The sequence below is a fragment of the Polyergus mexicanus genome, unplaced genomic scaffold (genome assembly GCF_030449975.1).
Source record: "Polyergus mexicanus isolate NDT 795.1 unplaced genomic scaffold, iyPolMexi1.0 SCAF_2, whole genome shotgun sequence".
Taxonomy (NCBI): domain Eukaryota; kingdom Metazoa; phylum Arthropoda; class Insecta; order Hymenoptera; family Formicidae; genus Polyergus; species Polyergus mexicanus.
Genome location: NW_027223322.1, coordinates 2,767,183 through 2,787,087, shown reverse-complemented (window position 1 = coordinate 2,787,087; position 19,905 = coordinate 2,767,183). Strand labels below are relative to the sequence as shown.

Below are 19,905 nucleotides of genomic sequence, written 5' to 3'. Positions count from 1 at the left end.
AAGCAGTGGTATCAACGCAGAGTACTAAAAAAAGAAATTAACGCTGCTTAATATTATTATATCAATTATTTATAATCTTGCAATGTGAGATTTTGATTCACAAAACAAAAAATGTAGAAGAAATTTTTACAAAGAGTTTTTCTACTATATTATTTTTTAATAATATTATTTTGATATTGGAATCAATTTTTGGTCGATTCCTAATGAAAGAATAAGTTAAATCACAAAGAGTCCCAAGAAAAAAAAGAAATATATAAATGACAAATATATTTTTGTAACTAAATTTTCAAGTAAATTTTATTCATATTCAATTTTAATTAAAAGCTTAATTATAATATCGAAATTTAAAAACTTATAGTAAATAACGACTTTGTGATAAAGAAACATTAATACCACATTAACATAAGAAGTTGTCATTAAAAACATAGGATATTTTTCATATGCAGTTATCTAGAAACAATCTGTATTGTACATTCATTTTTTTCTCATAAAAATGTATTCTGTATATTCTATTCTGAAGAGTTTGTTATACAAAACTGTACCTAACACATATGCAAAATATTACACATCTGCTGCAAAAGCTCAAGTTTTGATATTGTAGTAAGTTATGAAAATTTTATACTATTACGTTGTTTTATGGTCTCTATGTGTAGATTCTTCATATCTACTTCGTTGATTAACGATATTGCAAATGTAGCAGCAGTAGCTTCCTTGTTTAAGAAATCCGACATTAATTGCGACGCTGGCTTACCACCTCCATGTGCTAAACATTCCTTTCGATAACGGTTACCTGCCGATCGGCAGAAGGGATCATTATGGAAGTAGGTTTGCCAAATCCAGGCGGCAATTGCACGAGATATTAGATAGGAGTAATATTTCGCGCCGTATCCAACCAAATGTGAAAATCTCAATTGCCATGCCTGTAAATATAATAGTGAGATTAATTATAGTATTAAAAGTTATACATTCTATATAATCTATTGTGTCAACTAAAAAAAATCCAAGTTTAAATTATCGTTCTATTATTTAATTGCAAAATTTATTATGCCTACCTGATCAAGTTCTTAAATGAATTAGTTGATGAATAAATTTAATATACCATATAAAAGAAATTATTCATAAAAAAAGAACGAATATTTCTCTTTCATATCTTTTTATAAGAATTTTTAAATTTTTATAATCACCTACTTTTTGTAAATACAATCTTATATAAATTGATTTATGTAGAATTAATAGAGAAAATTAATAAAAGTACATACTGTATTTTTCACATATGGAAGACCATAATATTCCTTCTGTACATCTGCTAAAATTTCGCTGGTGGATTTTGTTAGTTTACCACTATGATATACCTGATCCAGCATACTATAGAATACTTGATTTTGTAATTCAGAGGCGCAGAAAATGTTCTTTGAAGCACACAGTTTATGCAATAAATTTTCCGGCATTGGTTCTTGAGTTTGAAAATGTTTTGCAAATTTTGATACAACCTGTGATTGTGCAGATAAATTAAAACACGTTACATTTAAATACTAGCAAACCTATAGAGTATAATTTCAATAACTATACAATTTATATAATTTATATTATTGCGTATATTTTTACCCTAGGATCACTTGCAAAATATTCCATCAGCACACTTGGCACTTCCGCGAAATCTGTGCTACATCTAGTACCAGTAACATGCTGATATTTCGTTCGTCCAAGCATAGAATGCAACGCATGGCCCATTTCATGAAATAGATTGTCCATAGATGACGGACTTAATAAACATGGATTTGACCACCGTGGATATGGTAATGATAACATGAGTACAACTATAGGATTCTGAAATAAATGATGCTATGATGAGATCGGCAGAATTTCTGCAATTATATGTAATTGCACAAATATATATATCTATGAACAACAATGAAAAATCGATGTTTCAGCTAATAAATAATTAACAATATATTTAGCTGTCTCTATTAATTATACACTAAATTTATACCTGATAAGAACCATCTGGTAGTTGCTTTCCACCTTGGATTGTAAAATGACAGTCTTGATTAGGTTTTCCTGCTCTTTCATAAAAATCGCAATAAATATAACCCAAGATTCCCTCCTCTTCATCTATTACAGCTAATTTGTGAACGTTATTCGCCCATATCTCCCCAGATAACACTGGGACTGACTCAAGCCTAACTCCATACAATGATTGCGTAAGGATATTTAAACCCTCCATACAAGCACCAAGGGAAAAGTATGGAGCAAATTCAGTGATAGAGGTATTTAACCAAACTTTCTTTGCTTTTGCCATGAAGTAGGCGGTATCCCATGGCATTAATTCCTGTTTGATAATTAAAAAGAATAAATAATTTTACAATTATGAAACATACATGATTAATATTTTGTGACTGTTAAGTCTATATGCTTGATAATTATATAAATAATATACAGTATCATCGTACAAATAGAATTATAAATATATAAAAACAAATTAGTAAAGATGGATACAAACTTGTTTCAAATGCGATTCGGCATCTTTCATCTTTTGCATTTCTTGAAAATCTTGTGTTGCTTTAGATTGCAAATTATCATTTAATATATTAAGAAATTCTTTCACAACAACTGGCGATTCGACCGTACTTCCTTTCACAGCTCTAATAAAATAATAAGTTTTTCATTTATGTTTATATTCATAGAATTGTATTTTTTTTATCCAATTCATATTACCTGTGTGCATATGATGGAAATTCACAATATTCTGCCAGTAGATGTCTGGAGCTCAAGAGTTCGTGTAATAGATAATCTTGCTTTTTATCCGGGGACAGAAACAATTTATATGCCGCTTCACGAACAGCAGTATTGGAGGAGTCTGTATAAAATCCTTGCACTAATATTTGACCGTTGTCCGTCACAAAACTGTGAAACGTATCCGATATCAACGAGGTACCTTTCTAAAACTTACACCTTTGAAAAGTTTTAAACAAAACAATAAAATTCAGTTTGAACGGAGCACTACGGGTAATCGATTAAATTACCACACTTACTATTGCCTGATAACATCAGGTAATGCGTCGGCATCAACCGTCCTCGGAGTAACAGCACCACCCATAAACCTTTGACCCACCTGAAAAAAAAAAAGAAAAAGTTTGTAAGAATATGATTAAAGATATTGTTAAATAATACTTACTTGCAAAATATAATCGTTTAATTTGACTACTTTTCTTCTTTGCCTTTCTGGTAAGTGTATACCACATTGTTCAAAATCGAATAAGAATAATTTAGCCACATGATTGTCTATATCGGATGTCATCCGAGTATCACCATTAGTTACCACTTTTTTTAACACATCATATATTTCACGATGTGTGTTTAATCTGTTAAGTATTGTAAATATAATCAAGTTTACTAATGGTCAATAATATTTATTTAAAATTAAAATTATCGAATGCTTTTTTACATATTATATCCTTTTTTAAAAATTTTCCTCTTGAAAATAAGAAAATACAATTCAATGGAAGAAAAAATTAACCGAAAAGTACTACAAGTATACATAATATATATTATTAACAAAAATATCAGAAAAAAATCTTTTAAGTTTTACAGTGTATATGATAAAAAAACATCCAAAATAAGGATAGCAGCTATATAATACTTAAATGTATAATTTTAAAAGTGAACTTACTTTTCGACTACACCACTGATAGTTATACAAGCATCTTCAGCAGCTTGAACGTACTGTTGATTGGGATGTGCAACTCTAATAAATTCAGCCATATCTGCTACTTTACACAATGTATTGGATAATTCGTCAAATATTTCTACCATTTTTCTCTTCCTGTCTTTGTTTATAGCTTCATCGATGAGAACATCCACATGTGCTAATGCACGACTTTTCAATATGTTAAAACCATCTTCACTTTTTAACTCCGGAATACCAAACAATCCCTTTAAGATATTTTTAAGCAATAAAAGATATAATACTATAAAATATAAAATAATTCTGTGCATTATGTATTAGTGGTTTAAATATTATACACGAAATTATTAATTAAAAATTATTTTTTTCCATCGTTTTGATATTTGATATGATCATATGGTTATAAACGTATGAGATATACACTTACCGTTTCTTTCTTCAATATATTTACCGAGTGATTTTCATCATTAACAGCGGAATTAAATGCCGTGGCGAGATGTGACCAAGTGTTTAATCTCCTACCACTTCGTATATTGCGAAAAATTTGTTTCTCAAATATTCGTAGCATCTTTCAGAAATGTGAAAATTATATGGAAATAAACAAGTTATTTGCAAAACTATACTAACTATAGGTTAGGTTAGGATCTAGACTATTCGTTTCGCTAGTACTTTTTACATTCGAATGTTTTTCTTTCTCTTTCTCTCTCACTCGTTTATATTCAAATATACTTATAAAAAATAATGAAAATTTCTAACAATCAATATATAATGCAATAGTTTAAAATATTACACGATTCTCTAAAATATTTTGAACATTCAAGAAAAATAAATATAATAATGCAATTTAATTGAATAATTAGTAGAATTATTAAATAACAGCAATTAAATCTGTTCTTTGTGCACTATAATTTTATCTCTACATAAATAATAAAAACTTTTCGCTACTCTCTTTTATTCGACACTATTATTTTTGACATTTGTGGATATTATTTTCGATATCGGAAAATTTGTTATAAAAATACACTAATTTCGCTATTTTCATTATTTTTGATATCTATTACAATATTTCGAAAATTCTATTTCAATGCTTATATAAAATAATATATATATATATATATATTATTGTGATAAATTCACGTTGGTGTGTACTTCAGTTCGATACTTCGAGAATCGCAATTGCATTTCGATAGATTTCGAATCGCAGTTAGTAACGGACGTGGCGCGATGGCTCGCTAGAGTCGGATTCGAATCGCTCCGTATTTTTCGCGATTATTACGGTTTAAAAGTGAATCTCACGGGCGAATAATTATCACGACTGTATTTCGTAAAGTGACGGAAGTTTTTTCCGTAATGTAACGGCACCTCTCTCGTAATCGCCGTTATCGTGATTACAGTATCCGCGGCCCTTTGTAGATCGATCGAAATCCATATTTCGCGTTATCCTTTCTCCAAAGTGCGACAAAAATGCGATAGACGGCAAGCTGATTGCCAGGTATGCAAATACATTATGCATGGTGTCATGTTCTCTGTAATTGGATTATCGCATCGCTCATATATTTTGTCGAGGAAAGATCATTTATTGCTCTAGAGTCATGGTTACATTCGCAATAAAATCTTTGCTACGGGAATGGTTCCGGGAATGTTAGTCGCTTGAAGATTTCCAAGAAGAAGCAGGCTCGCCAACCGTTCGAATCTTCTAGCCAATTCTCTCTTAACGTCGTGATATTGGTATCACTTCGTGAATCGTACGTCACGACGTCGGCTGCTCCGGAAAGATTCGGCCAATCAGGTAGCTCCGTTTGGCGCACGATCGGTGCAGTTGATAAATGGAGGATCCGTGTTTGTCAAGGTAGTTTTGTTTACGCGGAAATTTTCACTCGGTAACAACTCTTCGCGTGTTCCGTTTGTGCTGAAGAGGTAGATGAAGGTACGTAATGCCGTTCCGCGTTTGAACCATCGTTTTCGATACGCGCCGTCGCGTTCTCGCCGGGAAAATCGCGCGAACGTGTCGACTTGTCGTCGTAAGCATACGAATCTTCTCGGTAGGACGAGTAGTTGACGCTAAAAAAATTCGCCATCATCTGGCGAAAATCGCAATTTAATTCTTTCCGGATAGTCTAGCGTCGCGTTTCGTGTCAAAATCGGCGAATTTCCGCCACGTATAACCAGCGCGAGCCGCAAAAACTTTGTTTCGCTCTCATAGGTTATGAGCTTGTACCTGATGTATCATTAGTATGTGGAATAGATGAAATCCGACGAATCGTTTGTCTCATAATGTTAGTTCGTATTATTTTTATATAGTTATGAATTTTAGAGACGTTTTTGTGCTCCATGTGGTAGAGTCGATGCATGCTACTATATTTTCTATCGTTTCACTGAGGCTCTTGATCACTGAAGTACAAACTTGACGGTTGTTCTAGTAATTGACTTGTTAACAGTGTTAATCTTTTACAGCAATTGTACTGTATCTCTCATATACATGTGTCTTTTCTTATTTTATTTTCTTGGATTTATAATCAAGTTACGCATACATTTGAGTAATGAGAATCAAGAAATATATATTGTTTGTCAACTTTCTTCAAGTATCAGTAGATGAGCTATAATATAGCTATAATAAAGTGATTTATGTAAAAGTTCTTTCATATTTTCAATCAAAAATCAAGTTATATATCTGAGAGATATATTATAATTAATTATATCTCTATCCGTGATATATATGTGCAAGGGATGATGTGACAGTAAATTGATTTTGCATAACAATCAAATTATAAAAATTTAATATTATTATTTTAACAAAAATTTTTCTTTTTTAGAATATCATAACATGTCCCGCAATCATAAGGACAAGTATGAGAACTCCAACCCACGTCGTATTTATACACTCATGTGCCCTGAGGACTACCAATCGGGGAAGAAATCTCATTGGTCGGAGTTGGAGATAACAGGCAGTATAAGAAACCTAAGCCCCAACTTGTGGCAAATGATTCATCTGACAGCTTTGTATTTGAACGACAATAGTCTGCAGAGAGTACCGGCTGAAATTGGTCGTCTTGTCAACTTGCGCATTTTAGATCTCAGCAGCAATAAGCTGCGTAGTTTGCCTGCTGAACTGGGGGACCTTATCTACCTCAGGTAAGATAAAGTACAAACAAAATTAAATTGAAAAAAGTCAATGAATGTACTCTGTAGAGCTTTCTTTATTGTAAAATTTCTTGTATTGTTTCAGGGAGTTGTTATTGAACCAAAACTACCTTCGCGTGTTACCGTACGAACTAGGGAAGTTGTTCCAATTACAAGTGCTTGGACTTCAAGGAAATCCACTCAGCAAGGATGTATTGACGTTGTATGGGACTGGGGAGCCTGCAGGGACAAACAAGCTGCTGACATACATGTTGGACAACTTACAAGGTAAGTGAAAAGATTTTATCTGTTGAGAGAAAAGAATTGTTGGAAATATTAGAATGCATCTTTTCTCTCAAAAATTATTTGTATATTTTCTGCCAGCGACTCAATACATATATATTCATATCAATAATAAAATTTACAAGTATTTTTATTGAGAGAGTAAGAGACAGAATTAAAAATTAAAAACTTACATGAAAAATCTCATCATAAAAAAAATATTTTGTGAATTATTCATAATATAATTCATTCCTGAATAAAATGGCTAAATTATAGTTGTTTAAATACATAAGATCAAATATAATTGTATAACGTCTGAATCAATATCAAATGGTTTTGTATTTTTTTTCTTTTTTTTTTCTCGAAATATATGTCGTAATCGTTATATTGCGCATATAAAAGAATGAAAAATAAGAAAAATATATTAATTAAAAATTGTTTAATATATCTTGCTGTATATCATAATTTTTAAATAATTAAAAATATATATGATAATATATAATAATAATTTAAATCAATCTTGATTGAGTTTATTAATAATTTAAGTTGAATTAGAGTAATTTCTAATAATTTCTTTTTACACGCATAATTTACAAATTAATTGTATCTTTTTGATATTCAGAAAAATTCTAATAGCCAAAATAATTAACGTGAATCTGTATAGGATCTTACACTTTACGATAAATCATTGCAAAATAGAAAATGGACGGAGAGATGTATTGCACGAAGAGATGCAGGAACTTCGATGTAACTGATCCCCGATATTTTGCAATCCGACGAACGTAAATACATAATAAAGTAGAGGAGACACCTGTAGACAATACTCAAGTGACATGAACACAATGGGCACACTTAGGCCAATTATGGCGTAATTGTAGTCATGTTACTTCTGGAAAGTCATGACGATGCTGCGCCGAGAGATCCCCGATACAATGCGCATAAATTTGCTTCCGGGACTTTAGCTCCCATACGCGGATTGTCAAATATGTCTAAATCATTATGTATGTACCTTCGCACAATCGTATTTGTCGATTCAATGATTTGGCGAAAGCCTATACAATTCGCGAATTCCGTCGTGTATATGCGTTCAAAAGCAAACTTCGCATGCAACTTTATACAAAGGATATGTAGCTCATCAAGAAAAAAAAAACTGCCGTTTTCACGAATGAGTTTTAAACATTTTGACCCTGCTAACTGTCAAATCATTACTATTAAAACTAGTTCAAAATCGTTTTTGAACTTGCACAAATTAAAGGCTATATACGTACTGTAAAAATTTACAGAATTTATTTGTACAAATTCATTACGCGTATTAATCCGTTTATAAAAAACTTAAAAAATTATTTTATTTTACATATTATAAAAGATGAATTTAAAAGAACTCATTAAATGTTTGTTGCCCTTATAACTATCTTTAGACTTGATATACAATTCCGTGCTTGCAATATAAAACAGATTTTCTGCCCGAAAGATATAAATTTTGATATATTTATAATATATATATTTATGTGTGTGTTAGGGTAATCATTCTTACATTTTATAAATTCTATAAATAAGAATTATGTAAGAAGACATCTGAAATCTATACTATATATTTTACATAAGAGAGAGTTTCGATATTTGATTATTTATCTTGATGGCGTGTATGCAATACTACATTTTTGCAAAGCTTTCCTGAAAAAATGAGCTTGCTAATTTATATATTTTTTCTTTTTTTCTTGTTTTACTTTTTTAATATATATACATTTTCTCATCCGATATAAAAGAACAAGAATATCTCAACGAAGAGACGTGTACAAGATGCATTCGACGGCGGTACTCCGGTAAAATATAAATATGCTTTTCGCGTGATTTGAGATAAGAGGGTAACTCCGTGTGAAACGAAAGGGAAGAGAAGACGCATCGAGAAGATAGAAAGAGAGGTGGATGAAAAGGATGATGAGCGGAAACATCCTGATCCCGCTGCGAAGAAGCGGCGAGGAAGCCGCGAAGGGAAAATGACTGGCAATGACGTACAGTGTGGTGTTGTGGTATCGAATAGTAAAAGTTTTGAAGAGAACAATGGATAAACGGAATAGTACAACCGAGACCTTTCAGGCGATCGGATAACTGGCAAAAATGTACGCAACACAATAGATAGGAGCACGCCCTACAACGAGGGAATCTCCTCTTTCTATCTCTCTTTCTCTAACTATAATTTGTTCTCCATGAGCGTTCGTTTTCGATAGAGCGTAAATCCAAGCCCGATCAGCCTATCAACCCACCTACTCTTAGACACACCTATCCATTCGACCATACGTAACCGAAAAAGATTAACATTCGTGGAATTACACACATACGTCTATCTGTTAATAATTACATTGTCTTTTATAGAAAGAACTTGTACAATGGTTAAAAAAATGCTCATTGTCAGAGAAGAAAGCCATCACAAAAAGAGACGTCTTTCTTATCTAAACATTTACACAAAGCATTGCTAATTTTTCTATTTCTTATTATTCTGCAAAAAAAGTATTATACCATAAATTTCCTAGGCGTCTAAATGAAACCACATAATGCCATTATGAATGATTTCATAGTACGATAGAACGCATTGAATATTGAGTAGATAAAAAAGTCACTCTTTTTATCAATTCTTATAATATAATCTAAGAGCGTAAATATTGTAGAAAAAAGATATATATATCGTTTCGAGATTCCGCGTTTGAGTTTCTTGATAAATAAAATTTTTTATGAGCGTCGGAGAATCTCTATGAAGATGGAAATACCATCGAGAGAAAATTTAAGTTTTTAATAAATTTAATTAAGAGATTGATTTAAATTATTATTATATTATTATATTTTTTGAAAATATTTAAAAATTATTATACATATATAAAGTATATTAAACAATTTTTATTAATATATTTAATAATTTTTCTTATTTTTTATTCTTTTATACGCACAATATAACAATCACGACATATATCTTATTATACATATTTAAGACTATATTTGGATGTTTGACAACATCCGTGTAATGAGAATGCTACTTTTTTTGAACTGGAAGGAAACCAGGTCTCGCGTCAGCGGTCCGAGTGAAAGGGGTCTTCAGGCCCGAAAAAGAAAATTGTTATCCGCGATTCACTCCGTCGCGCGCGGCCCACTGAGCTATCTCACCCGTGTAATTACAGTAGGGAGAGAGAGAGAGAGAAAAGGAAGGAGGTCCATTCCGGGACTCCGTATAATTGAGGACGAAACCGAGGGGAGAAAGTGAACCATCGTCGCTTTGCGTATACACCGACGCAGCATGATTCATTTGTTATTCGGCGCACACGATGTGTACGCACGCAAGGAGACGGGCCCCGTAACTAGGGCATGACGAAGATGGCACCTGTCGTGATTGCATAAATCCTGCGGGCATCGCTCGTGTGTCAATAATTTGTTAATTATTTCATATTATGTTGATTAGAAGAAAATCTAATAATTATCTTAATATCATTAGTAATAACTTATCGCATAAAACTTACTTTATATAAATTTTCTCTTCTCTTTCTTGTTGTGTTTAGACATTATGTTCTAGTTATAAAAATATTGATAATTAAAAATATCAATTGCATGTATATCTTTAAAAACAGTATTATAATTAATTTCTCTTAAAGCATTACATTTTTATCTAAAAAAATTAATGACTTATTAAGATTTTTTAAAATTATGTAATATTATTTTTGGATTTATCATGATTTCTGAAACATGGGTTTAAATTTAGATTTTCGTCGTGAGCTGGAACGATCCTGGTTACGATTCTGAAAGCAAATACAAGTCATGAATTGTAATTGCACGCGCTACCAATTCGTGTCACTCGGGTGTCCTCATTAACGCTTCTTCGTGCGCTGAGATGTGTTTCACAAGTATCATGTTTCTTTAAAAAGATAAATTTTTTTTAGAAAAGGGCTCGACTTTGACGTCACGTTGATAAATAAAGGCGAGTTCTAATAACGTTGATAAATGGGAGCTTTTATATAATTAAATGAATGAGAAGTGCATGCTTAAAAGAGATCTATGTTGTCTTTGTATATAGCCGCTATATAGAGCTTATTAAGAATCGTCGCTATAAAAATTTACCGCAGACAATGTGACTTGCATTATGATTACTACATAAGTTAGAAAATTATTTATTTTCTTTCCTTATTTTTTTATATATAAAAAAAATAATAAAAGGAGATACAGCAATGAATCAAAGTTTCTTTAAAGAAAAATTGTAAGATTTATCATGGATTTAAAATTTGGAACCTTGTAACATTCAGAAGAAAAACTCGTACATTGGTTATATATGTCATTTTTATGTAATTTTGAAATATGTTTTAATCAGTGATCTAAAATACAATACACGTAGTGACAGTACTTTCAATTACTTTCACATCAAGCGTTTTCCTTTTCATAGCGAAAACACTGCTGAACTTGTTTCATAAACATGCCGCATATATATTATATGTACTTTCTATTATCTCTATTAAAGTGATACGACAGTGATGGAATTAGATGAGGTCATATGAGTTTGCGGAAATTTTAAACCGACTTTTTTACATGTCTCAAATTTTTTAAATCTTCACATTTGGAGAAATAACAAAATTATCATTATTGAATATAGACGTTTAATAAATTCTGATAATTTTTTTTCTAAATTTTTATTATTGTATATAATAGTAATCATAACTATTTATTATTATAATAGCAGTTGTATATACGAGAACTACATATAGGATAATATACTACTGTTAATGCATAATACATTTGAGAACGCAAAAGAGGGAATACTTGATATATTATATAATTTTATCAAATTCAAATTAGCATTCAATTCTAATTAATAAAATGCGTCACATTTCCTTCATAAATTATTCTTTTCGAACCTATTAGTATCCATAAATTAATAATTAATACTGCATATCGACTCATTATTTTCGTCTTTCAATTACACTTGAATTATAGAATGACATGAGCTATTTCAGTTTAAGTTTAGCCGTATATCACGTAATAATTGATATCTGTCATTTTCATTGAATTATGTAACTCGCGGCTTTGCGGAGCCAAACGTCGCGACGTGCATCGATTATGTTTTATTTTTACGGTCAGTGCCGCCGGAGGAAAGAAGCGCTATTTTCGAATCGGTCGGCACTTACAGCCGGTGGTTCGCGATTCGCATCGAACGATTCGGTCGTGGGAAAGCGTGGAGTGTTCCGACGAGGAAACTCGTTTTTCCCTTCGATATATTTCCGCGCGAGAGTTGCGCTCTTTTTACAAGTTCTACGTATCCTGGAGTACGATCGAAAATTACTTCGTTCGTTAGGTTGAAAGGTTTGCTCTCAGCAAAAATCGCATCCACTGCAGCAGTGGATGCACTCCGTGACGTACTAATTATGTAGGAGATTAGATTACTTTTCAAGATACTCGCTTCTTTATCGGGGGGGGGGGGGTAGATAATGAAAGCTTTTTCTATTATCGGAGCCTTATTATTAATTTGTTTTCCGTGTAATTCAAGTAAAAAATTCCTATTAAATACCTGTTTATATATATATATATATTTGAAAGAGAATTATTTTAATTCTCTCACAAAATATTTCTCTTTATATATTTTATTCAATTCCAAAACAATTTTTTTTATATCGTTTCTTGATCCTTATTATATTTTTATTCTTATTACATCCTAGATAATGAGCATTTGCTTAGGCAAAATATCACAGTTATTAAAGTAACTCAAGTCCAATTTAATATACTTTATACTGTGAAAGTGGCTTGCTTTTCCAGTTTAATATCTTACACTGTTTAAGAATCGTCCCCGTCAATAACTTGATTATAATTGAGATAGTAGTCGCCAGTCGAGTTGTTCACGAAATTACAAGATGTATGCGAAGCTGCATCCTTATGCTAACATATCATCTAAGAAGGAAATTTTTAACACTGAAACTATATTTTGCATATGTGATATTATTTTTTTGCAATTTAATAATATTAAAACAGTTTCACTCATTAAAGAAAAAAAAAACGATGTTAATTAATAATATAATTTCTTTTGAAGCAATGTAGATATTAGCTTTTGTAAAGCTATAGTTATTTGTAATATTTAAAGGTTTTTCAAGAATCAATATTTAATTATTTCTTCAGATACTAAGGTATCTTTTTCGTGTCGGCTTTCAATATATTATTGATGTCGCTATTACTCCCTTCATTGAGCTTAATTGATTTTCTATGATAGATAATTTAGTTAATTAAGAGCGTTAATTCATACCGATTAAATTATTTAATCCAAGTATTATATTGCTGAACAAAAACGAATTGGCTTCTAGTCTAACAGGAATTATTTAACATCAATTTCCATATGTGTATAGCACTTTGTACTTTCAAAATAGCCTCATCAACTTCTCATAATGGATGTTTGCGTCGATTCGTTTCGGGCCGAGTAACCCGAATTCGCATCCGACGAGAAAGAGAAAGATTTCTCTTTTATATTTTTTTTTAATTCCTCGACAAATGAGCGAATCTGTACCGTCTCGTTCGCGAGGAAATCTTTTTACGTCAGCCGTAACATGGAGACGTGTCTTTCCGGTAGTGGGATACGTAACTAGTTTCGAACCACCTTCCTATGTATCCTTCCCCTCCTGTTCCTTTACGAGCCGGACCGACTGGTTACGTTCACGTTCTTGTTCTCGCAAGTTCCAAGTACACTTGGTTGATTCACTTTCTACCGAGAACACCTGACCTGCGTCGTGCCACCCAATGGGCCCAACCGCCGCCGACGCCGTCGCGAGGTACTTTCCTCGCTCGGGCTATCATTATTAACTCGGCCCGAGCAAACCCGCCGTTAAATCGCTCCGCGAGTAGTGGATAACCACCGGCTCGTTTCCTCTCGCGAGTTATCGCCGCGCGCTCAAAGCAGCCGACATCGGTTGTTAAGGAGCATTCGGGACCTTTTTGCCTCGCCTTCCTCGTTCTCTTCGTCACGAATCGCCGATCGTGTTGGTTTCTAGTCACCGAGAACACCCGGTCTCACTGAGATTCACCGATGAAGTTCTGAACGATCGTCGAACTTTCTCGTTCTTCATTGAAAATTAATTCGCGCGAGACAGGTGAATTTAGCAGGAGATATTTAAGCGTCGTATTATTCATTGCTATTATTTTACAATCATAACTTGTACTAGGACATTTTTCTTTCGCAGAATCCGTTGCATGTTTCGCGCTACCGATAGATAGCCAATTACATAAATATGCAAAAATAAGCTCGTGCTTGAGATCGAACCGATGTTCGCGATTGCTCTTTCGGGATATTTTCAGGAGCTCTCAAAGTGAATTTGTGCGCCGCGGATATCGTTTCGACTCGTGCCGGATATTCCGTCATGAGCGCCTCAAAATTCCACCGATACGGAATCGCATCGGCGTGTATACCTTCCCGTCGTCAAACGAGTTTATCGAGGTGAACGAGACTCACACACAGGGTGTCCGCGCATCCGATCTACCACCAATCGAAATAGCTCCGGCAATAACGAAAGTAGGGCACAGTCTGTCGTTTCGCCCGATCCGCCGCGGCAACCGAAGGGAAAAATACGAAAGAAACGAATATGCGACCGCCGCGTCTTGCGTCTTGAGCTTGCCAAAGCTTTAAATGGATATCGTGGCCCCCGTGCCAAAAAAGGCCGGCAGGAGGAAAACTGGAGAGAAGTGATTAGACGATAGGAAGCGTACTTTACGAAGAGTCGTCTAGGTTTCTCGCATTTTTGACAAAAAGGTCGCTTTGTTTATTACGTTCGATATTATCATCGATTTCCCTCTCCATGGTAAAATAAAGAATGAATATACATGACACACAGATAAAACTTTACTGATATTGGAAATATATTGAATCTTTATCACGACATATTGAAAAGACCGGGAGACGCGCACCGAACTACAAATCATATTCGGCCTTATCGTTTTAATCTGTTTACATCGCAAATAACAATTTATCAACAATTTATTCGATCTTCGATTTCCTATAATCCTCGGCAATTCATTCCGCGTAGGAAATTTGCGCGATGACCTACTCCATGTTTTTTTTTTTTTTTTTTTTTTTCTCTACTACTGTGCATATACATTTCGATATCGATTGGAATTTTAATGTAGGGTTCGAGAATCAATTTATTACGATTTTTGTTCAGATTAACGTGTCAGTAGGTCTCGATTTCTTTTTCAACGTTTCTTGAGACTGTAGGCATTAAAATTAATTTAAAATCGCGAACTATATATTAGCATTATATTAACCTACACCACAATGTTATATAACGAAATCTATAAATTATATTGGGGATACATCGGGGATACTCCTGTAAACCGATATCTGAAACTTTATTGAATTATTCATAACTGTTTTAAAAGTATTTTATGGAGATACATGGTGTGATGTGTGCCTCCATAACATTTATTATATAATAGTATTATCTTAGTGTGCTTCCAATATTGCACAGACTAGAATTATCTTATAATATAAAATTGCCAAATATAAATGAAAAAATATTGCAACGCGGTGATAAAACTACTTTCATCCGTAAAAAAAAAAAAAAAAAAAATTTAATATTTCTGCAAGAAGTTCTTTGCAATATTCATGACTTTGCCGTATCCCTCTTGGATCTACTTCAATTTCTCAAGTAAAGAAATAAATTCCTAAAGCACGTGCGCGAAGGGTGCAAGAATATTATTCTAGCATAGAGCAATCCAACATTTCACCGATCGCATGTAAATGTACGTGTGCACACGATTCTGCGTATTTTCCTGCGAATATGTTGCATGATGTCGAGGAACTCTCACTTCGGGATACCATTGTTCCGATGGTTTGCGTACGAGTTATAACTTTATTTCGACGACCCATAACCCCGAATCCGTTCCGATCGACAAATCCTCCCTCACCCTCTCTCTCTCTCTCTCTCTCTCTCTCTCTCTCTCTCTCTCTCTCTCTCTCTCTCTCTCTCTCTCTTTTCGCGTCTCTTTCCCGTATCCGTGTATCACTCATGAATCACGTCGTGTGTGCGCGGGCATAACCGCACGCGATTTCCTGCCTTTCTCTAGAGGCAGCGGTCCCGGCAACAAACGAGGCGAATCAAATGATAAGGCATTCACTCGCGCGTGCGATGCAAAACTGAGACTTAAACAGAGAGAGAGAGAGAGAGAGAGAGAGAGAGAGAGAGAGAGAGAGAGAGAGCGTGTGGGCAGTGGGCAGCGCTTATCATAAACGAGACTCTCCTTATCTCTGTGAACTAGCCGGCCCCGCTCTTTCCCATGTTTTATTGGTCCTACTGCTCGCCGTGAGCTTCTACGAAATAGAGTTGAAAGTGCCGTGATAATCGAGACGCTAGAAAGTACGGTGTAAGAAATTTTCGGGAAATTTTTTTCGTACGAGTTAATATAAACGCGATTGCTTGACGAGATATTTATAACACCGTGCTCCATAGATAAGATTTATAATTGAAGAGATATAAAGTGTTTATGCAGTAATTACACTTTGTGAGAGAATTTTGTGGCGGAATTAGTGAACACGTGCTTATTTAACGAAAAAATCTCCTTCTTTATTATTTTCGAAAAAATTTAATTAGTTATTTCAATGTTTCAACTTTTATTTTCGAGATTCGATAACCGTATATCGTTTTTAGCTCTAAATTTTATAATATAATTCAAAAATCTCTCTCTCCTTTTTTAATTTTTAAATATGTATGTGAAATACGGAAAAGAAACGCATGGATATATCGATAATAGGAAATGGTCAGAGTTTATAGAATTTATTTAAATTTGAATGCGTGTATATTAAATATATATTAGTATGTGAATAACACACACCGCAAATTAATAATAAAACACGTTAATAATAAAATAACTATTGCATTAGATCAATGTAGTTAAGTGATTATATATTCTTCATTTATCTATTATTAAATAAGTTATTTTATATCGTGTTGTGTATAAATAAATTATGAATTAATATAGATTGACCCTTTGGACTATTATGATTAAATTTGCATAATTATTATTGTCATGGTGGCGATAGTTTGATCTCAATAACGAGCATAATAATTTGTATTAATAATTAACGCCGGGAAATTTACAGAAGCGCGATTATCGATGAGGTATCAATGACCGTAACAATCGTCAGCAACTATATTAATAATTGTTCTACGAGAGGAATAAAAGATAGTTTGAATTTCACTCTATCTCAAGTTTCTCTCTCATTATCGTTTCTTCAACTAGCCGCCCTCGTTTTCTTCCTCCCCTAAATTTTTCCGATCTTTCGCGGCCTCGATTATCTCCCTCTCCCGCTGATCTTTTATTCCAAGAGGAAAGTTTAATGAGGGGGTTTTCTCGATTGCGGACCGATCGGTCTCTCTAAATTCGAGACCTCCTCAAGTTTCGTCTTAATGACGTTACTTTCGCAGAATGCCGTCGAGTCGATTGTGGAGAGAGGAGAGCCGCTCGCGAGCTCGTAACCCTTAATAGTGCGGCGAGCGATGGAATACGATTGGTGGACCTTTATGAAGTATTCATTTGGCTCGATCGATTCAATTTGACTCGTCGCCATTCTTGCTGCGATAAAAATAATCGCGCGTGCGATCGAGCCGGTCGGAAAATATTGTAGTTGGGATTGTGTCTTTACATTTAATCGTTATTTTTACTATTGTATTTATTATTGTATTGCGTTTTTACGATAAAAAAACAACAAAATTTTTGTTACAACCAAGAGATTTTTCATGTATACAGATTTGAATAAGTTACTTGGATTTTTCTCGTTTCGAAATTGAATCAAAAATGCTGACTGTTAGTTCTATTGTAAATTTTTATCCAAAAAAATTCACAATAATATACAGAACTAAAAGTGCGCCTTTAACACGATTTTGAAAAAATTGAGATATTTTGTTTTATTTCCATGTATATATATATATGTGTGTGTGTAATCGCATACCTACATTATGTTTAATATATTATATTCATAAAAATACTACCGCATCTGAACGTACCAACGCTTTTACTACATGTTTTTATAATTCAATTGAATTTTCTCTTTCACCCATTATCATTCTCACATCTTTTCATTAAACATCGTACGACGGAGTACACTGTTGTGCTAAACGCAATCGGGAGATCCCATCGTCCTTAAGGTGGGATTATTAATTAATAAGTTTCGGGATGAGGAACTTCTCAGAGTTTCCTCTCACCACTGTACTATAAATTTACGGAGTATTCCAAGAATAACCGACTGTTCCTCGAGTTCCTAGAGATTGCGTCTACTTTCTATTCTGTAGCCGTCGCCATCCGAATCCGCGCGTTAGAAAGACCGGAAAGATCCGCAGAGAGTGCTATACGTATAGGTACAGAGAAACTAAGAGCCTGTCGCCATAATTTCAATCGCGTTTCTTAACTTGGCTGAATTCTCGCGAAACAACGCGGATTTATGCATTTATTCGCAGGCGAGTAGAATAATTATTTTGTAGAATATTACAAAACAAATTTCTGTCACATATTAATATTGATTATGATTACACAAATTTACACACAAAATTTACAACATAAAATATCATTAAAGTGATAAGAAGTAGGATAATTGAAAATTTACTTGTACAAGTGAAAATTATTTAATTAGAAACGAAACGAAAAGTTCAATTTAATTTCATGTTTTACTTAATTCATAAAATCAAGTTTTTATTCAAAGCTTATCTAGAATATTATCAGCCACATATAATAAACATAACGTTATGATATAAAAAAATATTATTTAATTGTAAATAATATTCATAATTTTTTTGCATACATTTGTGCCGATATCATAATAAATAAGAAATAATAATAACTCTCATATAGAAGATAAAAATCTTTATCTTATCCTTTGTGGCTTTATCTTCTCATGGATATATTAACAAAGCTTGATTAACGTTGGAATATGTACAAAGAGCACGAATCGCTAGAGGAAGTTTAACCGCGGCCTCCTGTACTTTCCCTTCACTCTAGATTACTTGTTAGGTTCAATTAGGACTTTGTCCTAATTGTGTACTACAAATTATTGTTTTTACCAAACTATAAGAGAATTTTTTGAATAAATTAATAATGAATAGCGATGTAAAAATATTTAGGCACAAGTATCTTTTTTATACTTTTCTCTCTCTCTCTTGTTTTCTTTTTGTTCAATTTTTATTACTTATTTTTCTGAAGATACTTTTCTTAGCAATGTAGCCAGATACTTAAAGCAAGATAACTTTTACATGCTTCGTGTACCGCGAAGTTTTATTATGAGAGAAAGTTAGTGAAATAGGACTTTAGCTATTGTTTACTTAAATATGAGCTGATTTGTTAGAAGTGACGGTCAATTGTTGCAAATAGTGTGATAGTTTTGCGTTTGACGTCGATCCCCGGAAACACCACCGGATCCGGTAACTCCGTTACTAGTGCGTTGACAACGCGATTAGAGTTATCGATCGCAATTTTTCGACATTGACGAGGCAAAGAGAAACACGTCCTCACGAGCACCGCGGCTTTAAATCGAAATCGTGGTGAATATCGGCCGTGGTATTAGTCGGCCTGCAGTCGACAACACGCAGGAGCCACAAATTCACGCTCATGTTTTCACGTAGCGAGATTTTTCCGCCTTTTTTTTTTTTTTTTTTTTTTTTCAAATATATCCGAACGCAAATAGTTATCTCTCAAAAGTTTTTCGGAATTAAAGCCTGGAGCCATTAAAATAGAGTCTTATTAATTATAAGTCTGGATTAATCCCAAATATAGTTTTGTGAATCATAATTTAAAAATAAATTAAGATTTTTGACTAATTTGCG

The 19,905-nt window shown here is 33.3% G+C and overlaps 2 protein-coding genes across 9 annotated transcripts in view; one reads left to right on the top strand and one right to left on the bottom strand.

The window, feature by feature from the left end:
* Nucleotides 1-413: 413 nt before the first annotated feature.
* LOC138941289 (mitochondrial intermediate peptidase) lies at nt 414-4,303 on the bottom strand. Its single transcript, XM_070310844.1, has 10 exons — nt 4,113-4,303; nt 3,671-3,933; nt 3,176-3,362; nt 3,033-3,112; nt 2,716-2,904; nt 2,501-2,642; nt 1,991-2,329; nt 1,606-1,827; nt 1,260-1,490; nt 414-920 (listed from the first exon to the last, which is right to left on the bottom strand). Exons 1-10 carry the CDS (start codon nt 4,251-4,253, stop codon nt 606-608), a joined length of 2,109 nt encoding a protein of 702 aa, XP_070166945.1. The 5' UTR covers nt 4,254-4,303; the 3' UTR covers nt 414-605.
* Nucleotides 4,304-5,021: 718 nt separating this feature from the next.
* LOC138944139 (CCR4-NOT transcription complex subunit 6-like) overlaps nt 5,022-19,905 on the top strand; it is a 383,005-nt gene continuing 368,121 nt past the window's right edge. For 6 of the 8 annotated variants that reach the window (XM_070315063.1, XM_070315072.1, XM_070315048.1 and 3 more), the window contains exons 1-3: nt 5,436-5,612; nt 6,499-6,817; nt 6,912-7,093. In XM_070315063.1, the coding sequence (XP_070171164.1) occupies nt 6,510-6,817; nt 6,912-7,093 (490 nt within the window). In that variant the 5' untranslated portion in view covers nt 5,436-5,612; nt 6,499-6,509. Of the gene's footprint in view, nt 5,178-5,435; nt 5,613-6,498; nt 6,818-6,911; nt 7,094-10,133; nt 10,223-19,905 lie in introns of those variants that run through there. The other 2 variants (XM_070315078.1, XM_070315054.1) reach the window with 2 other exon arrangements.